At 50.9% G+C, this 13,549-nt stretch overlaps 1 protein-coding gene across 3 annotated transcripts in view; it reads left to right on the top strand.

Annotated features, from left to right (window-relative positions):
- The first annotated feature begins 2,299 nt into the window (after nucleotides 1–2,299).
- Nucleotides 2,300–13,549, top strand: part of TRAIP (TRAF interacting protein) — a 34,854-nt gene continuing 23,604 nt past the window's right edge. The window contains exons 1-4 of one of the 3 annotated variants that reach the window (XM_019547518.1): nucleotides 2,300–2,369; nucleotides 2,912–3,074; nucleotides 6,613–6,670; nucleotides 9,548–9,631. In XM_019547518.1, coding sequence (XP_019403063.1) covers nucleotides 2,977–3,074; nucleotides 6,613–6,670; nucleotides 9,548–9,631 — 240 coding nt within the window. In that variant the 5' untranslated portion in view covers nucleotides 2,300–2,369; nucleotides 2,912–2,976. The other 2 variants (XM_019547520.1, XM_019547521.1) reach the window with 2 other exon arrangements.

The raw sequence follows: 13,549 nt of genomic DNA, 5'->3' as shown, positions 1-13,549 counted from the left end.
ACATGCTCCAGCCACAGGTGAGGAACCATCTGTTGAGAGGTTCATGGGGACAGTGCTGCATGGGATGCACATGGGTCATATTTGGAAGACTCAGAAAAGTGATAATTCTGCTACAGCAGCCACAACCAGTCATAGAGCATGTCCAGACTTCTTGATTCTCCAGCAGCAGAGGAAACATGGACAGAAACAGCACTTCTCCAAAGCTCTTCCAACACCACTGCTCTAGCCTCCTTTGTGCAAACCGCAACAAATGCTCCCCTTGGAGACCCACTGAAGTTGCTAAAACCACTGTATGTATGTGCCTGTGAATATGTCCATTAGCACATGTGCTCTTCAAAGGCCATGAAGTGCACACAGCATGCAACACAAACACTGATCCTGGGATAAGGTATGGGTGCATTCATGACTAGCAGCTGTCAAAGCCAGGTTATCATCCACATCATCTCACTAAGCAGACTTGAGCCAGGCTGGAAGGTGGATCAACAACCTCCAAGAAAGTCCCTCTGCTGCAGGAAATAATGGTGGTGGACCAGCTGTGGACCCTGTTCTCCCTAAATCTATACCAAACTACAATGCCCAAATGTGGGCAGTCTGATCATTTAGAAATATGAATCTAAATTCCAGATCATATGTACACATTAAAAACCCTATGGCAGTGGTTCCTACTTGGGATGCTGCAGGGGCAGTGACCAGGTGAATCTGCCCTGTGCACTCTCCCTACATTAGGGCTCTAATCAGCCTAAAGCAGGCAGCAAAGCCACCTCATGCAGTGCAGCTCTTTCTGGTTCATCCCTCCAATGTTCCACCCAGAAACAGGTGTAGGTAGAACCATTCCACCCCCTTCAGTTTCTGGGAGAAGCATGGGGGCAGGGGGGCACCAGACTGAAAAAAGCAGCACTCCACGATAGCTCCTGCCTGCTTCAGGCTGATTAGAAAATCCTAATGCAGGGGGAGCACCTGCACATGGCACAGCTCTTCCCAGGCTGGCTTTGCAGCACAGGGCAATTTCATCAGTTGCACACTCCTTCCTGGCAGCACTGGGTTAAGTTGAGGCAACACCAGCAGAACTTCTCAGCCAGAGGTGCAGTCTCATTCAAAAAGTATTGGTGGGGTGCCTTGACCCTGAAAAGGTTGAGAACCACTGTCCTATAGTATTCTTCACAGGCTGAAGCACTGTTAGGCCAGTTTCCTATTAAGGAGCTGTCTTCTCATTTCCCCCTAGACTTTTGACTGGATACAGCACCCTTCCCAGTGTCAAACGGGTATATCCTTTGCTCTGTTATTCAACAACAGCTGTCTTCCACCCCAGAGATGGCTGTGTTTGCATACTGTGAGTAATTCCTGCAGAAGAACAAGTCCCATCCACAGTCCTGGAGCAGTCAGCTGCTCCTGCTAAAATGTGAAGTACGGACATCGTTTATTGTGACTTAAAAGGCAGCAGCACACATCATAGCACTGCAAGGGCCCAGTGAGCAGGCTCACAAGGACACACACACACACCCTCCCATGTGAAAAAGTTTTCCCAAACAGAAAAATGGAATGGGCCCAATGAAGTCATTCAGTAATTGCTGGGCCTTCCTGAGAAGTGGCAGGACTGCGCCGTACCAGAGGGGCTCAGGCCTGGAAAGGCCCAAGTCACAGGAGAGCTTGCATTTGCAGCACTGCCCTGCCCCTTACATGCGGTCCCCGCGGGGTCCTGACCTCCCCTCTCTCCGCTCTACCGACTTTTCCTACTTTGCTGCACGTGCGGAGGACGGGGCCCAAACGTCCCGCCAGCCTCCCGCACTGTGCACGCAGGCCAGCCCTACCCGGCCCGGCCCGGCCCGTCCTTCTCCCCGGGCCTGACCCCGCCACCACAACCCCCGTGCCCGGCTCGCGGCCCGCTGCGGCGCTGAGGCAGAGTGGCCACCATAGAGGACGGCCCGGTTGCCCTTTGTCCTCTCTTCATACAAAACCCGACGCCTTTTCTCTCTTGGTGAGAGAGGACATAAAGGCGTCGGGTTTCGTATCAAGACAGGACAGAGTAGGAGAAACCCGGACTGCCCTCTATGAAGCCACCTGAGGCTGAGGCCCCGGCTGCCGCTCTGCCGCCGGGCCGGGCCCCCGGGAAGCGCTCAGCCAACGCGACGCTCCCCCGCGCGGAGCACCGGTGCTGACTGCAGCTCCCGCCGGCCATAACACGCCCCACCCCCGCTAAGCCGCTAGACACCCCCAGGCCGCCACCGCCCCCAACCGCGCTCCACGACGCAAGCCCCGCCCCCTCCCCGCGCCAGGCGGCGAGCGGCCCTGCCCCTCACTTCCTGCCCAGATCGGAAGTGCGTCGGAAGGAACCAAATTTGAAACGAGCAAGGCGGCGCGGCTAGGCCTAGGCAGTTTCCGTTCCTCAGTCCAGCGCTCCACCCCCGGCCCCCGCCTGGGCGCAGGTGAGAGCCCGCCTGCAGGTGCGGTGCTGTCCCCCTCATGCTGCCGTGTCCCGCGCCCGCTCGTGGCTGCCCGGCCGGGGGCCGAGGTGGTCCGTGTGCCGGCGGGGCGCCCCGCGCTCGGCCCGGCCCCGCGCCGCCGGTCGTGACGCCAGGATGGGGAAGGACGCATGGCTCGAGCACTGGGGCCCCGGCCTCGCCCTGGCCTCTTCCGTGCGCGGTGTAAGATGGGGATAACGGCTCGGTGTCCAGCTCCTTACGGCAAGGGGAGGCAGGGCCTGCGAAGGAAATGTTCCGTGGCCCCGCGAAGCCACCCGCTGAATTAGCCAAAATGCTTGATACATGCACAGGCGACACTTGGCTTCCAGGCATAGGCTCTGTAAGACCATGGTTATGAGTTATCCCAGTTACTGATCAGATGCACTTCAGCATGCTATGATGAGTGTCCATTTTGGGGTCAGACTCCCTGAGGCTTGTTTGTCTCTCAGCAGAAGCCACGAAGAGTTACTTCCTTGGTTGTGTTACAAGGGCCGTCTGGATGCTGTCACCATAGAGGATGCCTATCCGTGCCCATTGTATTATATGCTCGGATTTCTTTGATAATGAGAAGGATGTGGCAGCTATCCACTGTGGACACACATTCCACTATGTATGGTAAGTAGAAATGGGAAAGTGGGACAGTTAGTGGGGGAAAGCGTGCATTTCATGTGACTGCTGAGTTGACTTATTTCTTCCCTGAGAGGAGGGATTATCCAGTGACTAGGATTGCACAAAAGTTTGGGGAGACTTGGGTTCAGTTTCCATCTCTGCCCCAGCCCTGGAGCGAGATCCACAGTTTCGGTGGCTCAGTTTAATTTTTGTAAACAGGAGAATATCACCCCAGGTCTGTCTTGAGAATAAATACATTGGAAGTTATGAAACATTAAGAACTTTGGATGAAAAAAGCTATGCAGAAGCCAGCCATCATTGTTCTGATGATGTCAGTATCTCTGGGGAAGCTGGGAAACTGCATTTCCAGGGTTACTCTTTTGAGAGCTGTGTGCTGCTTATTAGTGAGATAATCAGCTGTCTTTCTGCATGTCAGTCTCTCCCTCTCCACTCCTGTTGTTTACCAGAGTTATGGTTTAGGGGAATGAGGGTGAAAAAGACATAAAACATGTACCTTTTGACTGGCTGATCCTTCTTGCTTTTTTGAGGGGGTTGGTTGATGGGTTGACAGAGTTAGTTGGAAATCAGCCTATTCCAGGCTTCTGAAACTCAGACTTTTCCTGCTTAGGAGAAATCCATTACTAAAATAGCAGGAAGTTCTGTGGGTTGGTATTGAGATGCACTGGCATAGCTGTATGTTGGGAGATCTTAAATCTTATATTAGGGAAGCTGCAAGTTGGGGCTAAGGTGCATCTGCAAGCCTATGAGGGAGCCAAGGATTGGACGGCAGGGGGGCAGGTAGAACAAGACTGGTTTGTAATTGAAGTAGTGGGAGGCAAGACTATTAGGAGGAAGGTCCAGTTTTGTTGCTGCACTTTCACACTGGGAAGCATAGAATCCTGCACAGTAAATTGACGTACTATATAATATAGTAAGAGTGGAGTAGACACTATGCAAAGCTCTGTTGTGTTGCTTGGAACACATTTGATAACTTTACCCTGGATACAAGCACTAGCTTTTCTTAGCGAAGAAAGTTACTAACTGAATATGTGCATGCTTGTGTTGGTTCACTCCCCTGGTCCATTTCAACTCTAAGTTGTTTGCTCAGGGAAAACTGGCTTCCCTTCACCAGTGGTTAGACATTGTAATGGTGCATGCTGCAAGTAGTCAGCGAAGGAAAGCTGTTTGAGTGTCTGCTCCTTACTGCAGAGTAAACTTAACATGGAGTAAGATCTGAAGTGAATTGTTAGTACTCTGTAGTAATAGTGTGATGTGCCTGCACCCATAAATGAAAGAAGAAACATGCTTGTCTATATTGTGCTTTTGCTGGAATTGTTTTATCAATGCATTTGCATTGGAGAGAGAGAGAGTCGTCTTATATGCGTGTGTGCATGCCATGGGGCTCACTTTTTCATGCCTCAGTTAGGTGTCAGAAAGATGAGGATGCAAGGATGATGGTCTCTTTCTCTAATCAAAGAAATGGCTGTTTGTTTTTCTCTCTCCTATTTTTAGAAGATGGTGTGGGGAACAGTGTCCTTTGTATTTGAAGAAATTAATTGTTTTCCGTCAATAAGTATACAATTTTTAATATGCCCTGAGAGTGGTTTCTGAAATGAGGGTTGGCTGTTCTCTTGTAGAGCTCACATTAGCTCTTCTAAAACTCCCCAAAACATGGATATTGGAGCAGGATATTCCAAGAAAATCCCAACCATCTTGAGGGGTGAAAAATTGAAGGGGTAGTGGTTGCAAGCATATTACAACTTCAGATAAATCTACCCTAACATGGGAAATTTTATCCCAGTATCAGTCTGAAGTATCTTCTTCCAAGGCAGCTGTTCATGTGTCAGTAGGTGCCCCCAAACTTTGGAGGTTCCCTGTTCCATTCATGTAGCCATGATCTCGGGTTGGTAATCGGGCTCCCACTTCATAGCTACAAAATGCCTCGCAGTACAGAAGTGACGTGGTTGTGGTCACCCTGGATCTGTTGGAATTTAGAGCAAAGCAGGATATCCCAATTCTACCATATACTGAAATGAAACGGTGCCTTTTCTTTTACAGGATAGACGTGTGAATTGATTTTCTCCCAAACTTCATTGTTCAAAGTAGGGTCACTGAAAATTTTCAAAATAGAGTCCCTGAAAATGACCTCCTTGCTGGAGTCATCTAACCTCAGCAATCTTTCCTGCCTTAGACTGGGGAGTTGGACCTGATGATATTGTGAGGTCCCTTCCAGCCCCTAACTTCTATGAATTTTCTTCTGTGATATTTGACCTCCTTAAAAGTACTGTCTATTAGGGATGCACCAATAGAGATTTTTGGGGCAGATACCGATAGGCAATTTTTAAGGAGGCATATTGGCCAATACCAGTCTGATTTCCGATATGCAGCCTGGCAGCTTGAAGACCAGTGTCCAGCTGGTAAGTCTGTTGTGGTGGGAGAGGGCATAGATCAAGGCCAGTGTGGTGAGAGAGGCATTGGGGCTCAGGCAGGCACTGCCCAGCCCAGTCGGGGCATTGGATGAAGCCGCAGCTCATCCAAGGGGGCTAGGGTCTGCCCCAGATCTGTGTGCAGGGCAAGGGTGGGTTGCTGCTGTGGGCTGGGGCCAGGGATGCACTGGGCTGTTCCTGGTGGGGGCTGAGCTGGGCTGTGCTTGTGGCGAGTGGCAGCAGCATTGGGAGAGGGTTACGGGGGGGCACAGGAGCTGCAGCCACCCTAAAATTCGCTGTAGACCCTTGTAGTCCCCCTCCTAGCGCCACCATCTGCCCCAAGTGCAACCCAGCCCAGCCCCTTCCAGGAAAAGCCTGACACAGCCCTGGCCCCAGCCCACTCTGTCCCGCACAGATCTGGGGGGTCCCCCCTCCCTCCCATGCCCTCCCGGAGTGTGTGCAGTGGTGGGAGCTGCTCTTGGTGCCCCTCAGACGAGCTGTGGCTCCATCTCATTCCCTGCCCCACTCCCTCCCTCACTGCAGGGCCCTTGATTTTCTACCCCCCACCATACCCTCCTGGCCCCTTCCCCTCCATCACAACAGACTTATCAGCTGCATGCAGCTCTCCATGCTGCTGGGCGATGCTCCTTGCCACCTATGTGCTGTTGCAGCTGCGCACATGAACAGAGCATTTATTGCTGACGTTATTGGCCACATCAGGCAAAAAAAGCCGATTTCCAATGCAGCCAATTCTTTTTATATTGGTGCCAATCCAATATCAGTATTGTATTGATGTATTGGTGTACCTGTACTGTCCATTGCTGAAGGTAAACTTTCAGGCTAGACTCAGTAAATGATTGCAGCTGTTCCTTCTGAATACAGAAATGTAGTCCATGGAGACTACAATTCCAGCCTGCATTGGCCACCTTTACTCTGGAGGCAATCGCTTCCATTTTATGTGTGTTATATGCATTTCTGCCTCCTCCTGAGTTACTAGTGAAGCCCTTGGAGGTTTTGGAATATACTATTGTAATATATTGTACTATATTCCAAATATTGTACTATTCTAATATATTGTATTAAAACAACTCACTGTACATTTCTTTCCTTTTTCTCAGTCTTGTTCAGTGGTTTGAGACTGCGCCGAATTGGACTTGTCCACAGTGCAGAATCCAGGTAAATCCACTAGCCTTTGTTGAGCTGGAGAAACACAGCGTTGCTGGTGCTGTTAGAGGATAGGTGTGAGGACAGTGGTGGCATACAGAGGTGTTAATGGAATGAAAAGAGGGTTTCGTGCTAGACTAGCACCATCAAGCTGTGTAGAATATTGCTACTTAAGTAATCTCAGCAAAAGAACAAAGGACTAAACTTGCCATAGACTGGGGTGGGCAAAATATGGCCTGCCAGGCCATTCTATCTGGCCTGCAGGGCCCTTCCAAAAAACAATTATTACCAGCCCATGGCTGCCCCTCTGAAAACCCTCCTCCTCCCACCTTTCAGAGTTCATTCACCATTAGACTGGGCAGCCTCTCTGCTTCCACCTTTGTGGAGCTCCTGGCACTCCAGCTAGGAGCCCATGTCAAGGTATTGAACACAATGGCACACAACTGGACAGCTGGCAAGTGGGTACAGGAACTTGTGCCTGCAGGAGGGTGGGGTGGGGGGGGCCTTGCCAAGGCACACAGGCCCTGCTGCCAGCAACAGCAGGCAGTAGGCCTTCAGGGCACACCTGGCCTGTGGTAGGCAGAGCCCCCTGATGGTGTGTGTAACTGCAGCTGAATCCCTGGTGCTGCACGTGGTGGCACAGAGCCTGGCCAGCTTTCTGGTGCACACCTTGGAACTGGACCAGGCTGGCTTCATGCCAGCACATTGGGCTTCCAGCATTCCACCAGGGAACTGCATGTCGAGGCATGGAGCCTGCCTGACCCGATGGCGTGTGACTCCCCATGGCTTCCTGTCCACGCTCTATTGGGCTGACTGGGCTCCATGCTGCCATGTGCAGCTTCCCGTTGTAGTTCTGGAAACCCCGTGCGGAGGCATAGAGCTGGGCCAGTCCAGCCCTATGGTGCGCAAGTCCTGTCTGCAGTGCCAGGAGCTCCATGTGCTGGCATGGAACCAACCTGGTTTGGTTTGAAGGTGCACAACAGCAGGCTGAGCTGGGTGGGCTCCATGCTGCCACGTGTAGCTCCCGGGACTCAGCCAGAGCCACACGCCATCAGGGAGCTCTGCCTGCAGTGGGCCAGGAGTGCCCTGAGGGCCTGCTGCCTCTTGCTGCTGCCAACAGCAGGTGCTGGCACCCTGAAGGGGGAATGCGATGGGGGTGTCTCCTCCCACAAACCCCACACCCACCCTTCCCCCCACACTTACCCACACACAATCCCACAGATGCCCCCACAAACTACACACCCCCTGCAATCCACCACAACCCCCCAAAAACCCAACAAGCACCCCTTTGCAAGCTGCACACATCCCCCAGAAATATCTCTCACTCACTCGCATTGACCCCCCCCAACACACGTAATATACAAGAGTAGGACTTTATTTTGAGCTATTATGCAATCACCTGTACATACACTATGTAAATTGGTACAAACATATTTTTTCAAATAAAATGTTATAGTAGATGTTTGACCTTTAGTATATGAGTTGGGTTTTTTTCTGCTTCCCAGCTAGCAGAGCAGGGAAGAAGAGCTTAGGGGCAAAGGTCAGGGTTAGAGAGTGGAACTTTTGGTCTCAAGATGGCGATTGGGGGGTGGGGCACCTCTTGTGCTGCTCAACAGCTCACCAAAATCATTAAATGGCCCTCCAGCCAAAATAATTGCCCACCCCTGCCATAGACCCTGAATTCCTCCTAACAGTCCTGGTCAGATTGGGGCACAGTGAGAAGCATGCTCTTCTCCCTTCCAGATTGTATCTGGGTTTGGGATAAGGGCTTTTGAGCCTTCAGACATTTTACTGGCAAGACTACACCAGTGCCAAATTAAGTGCCTTTAAACTGACAAATTAAGTGTCATAAAGAAAAATGACTTGGAGAGCTGGGAAGTAATCGAAACCTGAAGCTTAGTAATTTACTTCTGTTATAGCAGTACCCATATGCCTCTGCATCATGCTGGGCATTATGCATCCCCTTACTAAGAAAGACTGTCTGCAGGAAGATTCAACTTTAAAAAGACAGACAGCTGAGTTTCTTGAGATTTATTGACTTGTTCAGTGTCATAAAAGGAATGTGGAAACATTTCTGCAGTCTCAATTCAGTGCTGTACCCCAAGATCCTGTTTCTTAATCCAGTCTGATTCTTACTTCTCATCTAGGTAGCCAAGATAGGAGGCCTTGGCTTGTTCCTGGCTTTCAGCTACAATAGGTGCTGAGCTATACAGAGGCATTGGTTTGCAGACGGGGAACATATTGGTTTTATAGTTTTGCTCCTGTCTCTTTTTTTTTTTTTTCTTTTCTTTTCTTTTCTTTCAAGGTCTTGGCCCTTGTTCCTTTCCTGACTTGTTGATTCCCTCTGTTCTTCACCGCCTCTTACATCTCTAGGTTACCATGGAGTTATCGCGAAATAACATCTTATGTAGCAGTAACTATGCAATTAGCTGGTGTCATGACTGTATATAATACTTAAAACACAAAGCTGAAGCGGCATGGGGGAGGTGTGGAGAGCTATCAAATTCAATTACAGCACCTTCTGCATGTGGAAAGTGGTACGTAAGCCTGTGCTTGAATTTGGCATTGTGTGAGCTCAGCGTCAGCTGCTGGGCCTGAGCTGCCAGAGAACTGCTCTCCACTCAAATGCCTGAATCTTTGTTGTCACTCCAGATAATATCCTGGGATTTAATTTGTGAAGCTGGAGTCTGCTTCTGGGGTGAAGATCCAAAGCGGGATCTTATTACTGGCACCAGCTATGTGAGCTGACTGTCTCCTGCCATCTCACATGGTACTGTCTTGTGATAGAATGCTAGCTTATTCCCACTGTAGCTGTCTGCCCTAGCAGCAGTGGCTCTTCCTGCATTTCTTGCATCATGCCTCTCATCCTCTCCCATGTCTCCTATCTAGGTCAGCAAAAGACATATCATCAATAAGCTGTTCTTTGATGTTGCCCTGGAAGAGCAGACAACATTGGATGCAGAAAGCCTACAGGTATTCTTCCTGGGTTCTCCTGTTGGGTACTAGGACAGCAGCCTAGGACCACGGTCTGGTCTGCTGATGCTTCTCCACTACCTGGTTTGCTGGTTATGCCTGTGTACATCTTAGACCTAGAGTGCTTGTGCTTCCTTTTATTATTTATCTCCTTTTGGGCTCTGTTCTTATCCATTGTATCAGCTCTGCCTCCAAAATGTTTTCCTGCAGTGCTCTAGAAAGGTACCTACTCTGCTTCCTAATGGTAAGAGCCTTTTGCTTCCCCCCCAGTTGTCATCATCTTTGAAACCCCCTTATTTTCTATACAATTTTCTATACAATCAACAGGGATCCTGGTTTTCCCTGATATAAAATTACAAATTCTCTGATAAAACCACCCAAATCTGTAATTTAAAAATAAAGGCTCCCCACCGCACACCCCCCAGCCCTGCTCATGCCTTTCACTCCCCCCACAGCCTTGCTATTGACCCAGCCCCTGCTCCCCCAGCCCTGCTAGAGGGGGTTCCCAGCTGCCAGGGCCACAGACCCTGGTCTGCAGTTCCCTGTCCCTGCTCTCTTTTGCTGCCTGCTGCAGGGTGGGGTGGGGCTGGGTCCTCACCATGGTGTGCACTCCCAAGGGGGGCAGAGGAGACCTGCGCCCCCCAAATCTGTGCACAGGGCAGAGGCAGGCTGTGGGCTTGGTCTCCCACCCTGCTGCCCTCCCTCAGGGCCTCTGTAGCCTGGCAGGCATGACCCAGCACAGCAGGGAACAGAGGTGCCATGTGGAGAAGCTGCTCGCTGTTGTGATCTCCACACTGCCCTGGCAACGTGCCTCCTGCACATGGAGCTGCTTTGAGGGGGCAACCTTGCGCCGCTGCTCTCACTGTAGCTGCACGCACACAGGGGATGCATTGCCACGGCAGTGTGGAGCAAGCAGCAGCAGGCGGCTTCTCTGCTTGGCCCCGCTGTTCCCTGCAGCTCCAGGTTGCACCCATCAGGCTGCAAAAACCCTGGGGGAGGGCAGCAGGGCTGGAGTCAAAGTCCACAGTCTGCACCCACCCTGCACACAGATCTGGGGAGTAGTTTCCCTCTGCCTTCCTGGGGAATGCACACTGTGCGGGGAGCCAACTCTGCCCTCCGGACTAGCTGCCCTGGGCCCTGTCTCACTCTCCTCTGGGGTCCTGCAGCTGCATGTTGCGGCCCTGGGCCCCATGTACCACCCCGCTGGGCAGTAGCCCCAGCCCTGCCCAGCTCCCTCCCTCCCTACGGGGGCATCGATTTCCCCTCTTCCCCACCCCTCACACTTGCATGCATGTGGTGCCCTGTGTCTCACTGCCCTTCTGCTCCCTCCCAGCTCCTAGCAGGGTAGAACTCTGCCAGCCTGCAGGGAGCTCATTGCAAAACTGCAAAATCCATGAGTTTCTCCAGTAAAAAGAGAGAACCTGCTGTTTACTCCATTTTTCTGTGGGAAACAAAAAACCTGGATTCTTGGCAATCAGACGCACATCTCTCTTAGGCTCCTTTTCAGGTGTCTGTTGAGAGCATTTGGTGGTTGTGTTAGGGCCGAGACAGGTTGGGGAGGGGTTTAAACTCTGGGGTACTTAATTCAATCAAGCCAATCCATACAGCTTAGCAAAACTGGACAGATTTGAACTGTTTGGTAAGGAGCTGTTATAGAGATACTGAGTTTGGCCACTTTTTAGATTCCATAACTGTCTGTGTCATGGAAAATTTGCTTTTTCTGTGTACAGGTCTTTTAAAACTTATATTTGCCTTACGTATGGTAATGGGAGAGAGACATTAAAAAGAAATGGGGCAGAGTGGTAATAACAGCTCATTTAATAAGGGGACTTAGAAGGAAGCTCAAGTCCTAGACATGCTTCCAGCTCACTGGACTTGATGAGATTTCAAGTTAATGTCCTTTTTAAATAAATCGGAGCAAGGAATTCTGTACCTCTTGCTCTCTCAAAGTAGCAGCAAGGCAACAGTGACCCTAATAATTTTAGGAAAATTGCCTTGATTTAGAGATGTGCCTGAATGAATCACTTGGTGCCAGCAGCAGGTATGGTGACTAACTCTGCAGAATCCTGAATGTAAAGGGTTAAAGAAGGATATGACTGTTCTATATTCTAGTCCATAGTTTCACATTGACAAAGTCCTATTTCCTGTGTGGCTGAATCAACTGTTTAAAAAAATGCATTGACCTTGGTATAATGGGACTCTTATACCCTCTTGTGTTTAAGATGAGCGTGTGCAGCGATTACCATAATTAGCATTGTCATGGCAACGGCTATGTGTATATCATATATAAAAACATGCCAGACTTCAACGCAGGTAACCAGACCATCTTCAGAGACTGTAATAAAGAAGCCAATGACTAAAGTGAATGTGCAGAAGAGGTGGAAAGCATCTGTTTTAGCTGGGTGCCCAAGACTAGGGCTTAGAGAAGAAAAAGTTGCCTTTAGCACATAGACCAGTTCTTGCAAGAGGCACTGGCTGCATTACAAAAAGGAAATCTGGGATACTGTCTGCCCCCCCGCATTTGGCATCACTGCTGTAGCCAGTGGAACAGGCTGGCAGGCAGGGGCAGGCCTGTGGACACAGTCTGGCAGGGAGGCAGAACTGCCTGGTGCCACTCTGCCCCCCGCTACTGGACTGCACCTCAGGCTGCTGCAATTCCGGGATTCTTGTTTTAATTTTACCAACTGGCTGGGACTGGCCTTTGAAATCTGGGACTGTCCCAGGTAAACTGCAACATATGGTCACTCTAGATAAAGCTCTCTAGAAAATGTTTTTTTTCCTTTCTGCTGATTTATTCCTTTTCTCCTCAACATTTCTTCAGTACTACCACAGCTGCTTCTGGGAACTCATTTTTATTCTACCTAGCTTCCTCTCTGCTGATTCTCCAACAAAGATCTTCATGGAGATGCCCATGAGCATGGGAGAAGTCATTCTTTTGTGTCCCAGCCCAGTGTTTCATGGTAACTTGTCATGCCACTGAAGAGAGAATCCTGCTACTGTTAAACAAGCTGTAAGCTCTCACTGTACAACTTCACAAATTAGCAAGTAGATGGAGCCACTTAGCAGCTAGAGAAAGTTGAAAGTCCTTGTATCCAAACAGTCTAAGTTGTTTCAAATAGTCCTTAATATTTAGTTTTACTGCTTGTTTTTACAGGACACAAGTACACAGTGAGAAATGCTGTTATGCTGAGTGGTTTACACTGTGCTGGCATGTCACGAATAGTTTGTGTTGCACTTATCTTTTAAATCAGGGGTGGACAATTATTTTGGGCAGAGGGCCACTTACCTGGTTTTGGCAGGCTGTCGAGGGCCACATGGGTAGCCCTGCTCCTTGATAGGTGCCCTGCCCCCTGGTCACCAACTTGGAACCAGTGTCTTGGGACCAGTATCCCAGGGCCAGCACCAGTGGGCCCAAAGTGGGGCACAGGGTGGTAGGGTTCTGTGGAGCCAAGCTGGGCTGCACTAGAAGGGAGGGGGGGAGCTGGCCCAGTTCCATTGAGCCACTGCTGGCCGGGACCCCTGTGCTCCTGACACCCTGCTCTAGGCCCTGCTGGCGCTGGCCCCGGGACACCAGTGTGGGCCCTGTGCTCCCACTGGCTCCCTGCCCACTCACTCCCAGTGCCCCCCAGCCCTGTGGTGCAGGCAGGGGGCAGCACACAGCCCCAACCCCCTGCTCGCCAGCTGGGAAGAAAGCAGCCCCTCACCTGCCCCATGGCTGGCGCTCCCTACTGCAGGTGCTCACAGCCTGCGTGGGGCTGTATGGAGCAGGTGCAAGCGGCTGCAGTGCAGGGTACTGGGCACGGGGCGGGTGAGGGGCTGCTTTTCCCTGTGCTCAGTACCAGCTTCTAAGCAGGCTGTGCTGTCTCTGGGCTTGCCCATGACAGCTGCGCATGGTGGCAGCAGCTGTGGGCCCCCTGC

Source organism: Crocodylus porosus, unplaced genomic scaffold (genome assembly GCF_001723895.1).
Source record: "Crocodylus porosus isolate Cpor-Errol unplaced genomic scaffold, CroPor_comp1, whole genome shotgun sequence".
Taxonomy (NCBI): domain Eukaryota; kingdom Metazoa; phylum Chordata; order Crocodylia; family Crocodylidae; genus Crocodylus; species Crocodylus porosus.
The sequence above is the reverse complement of the archived record's forward strand: the minus strand, read 5'-3'. Positions and strand labels throughout refer to the sequence as shown.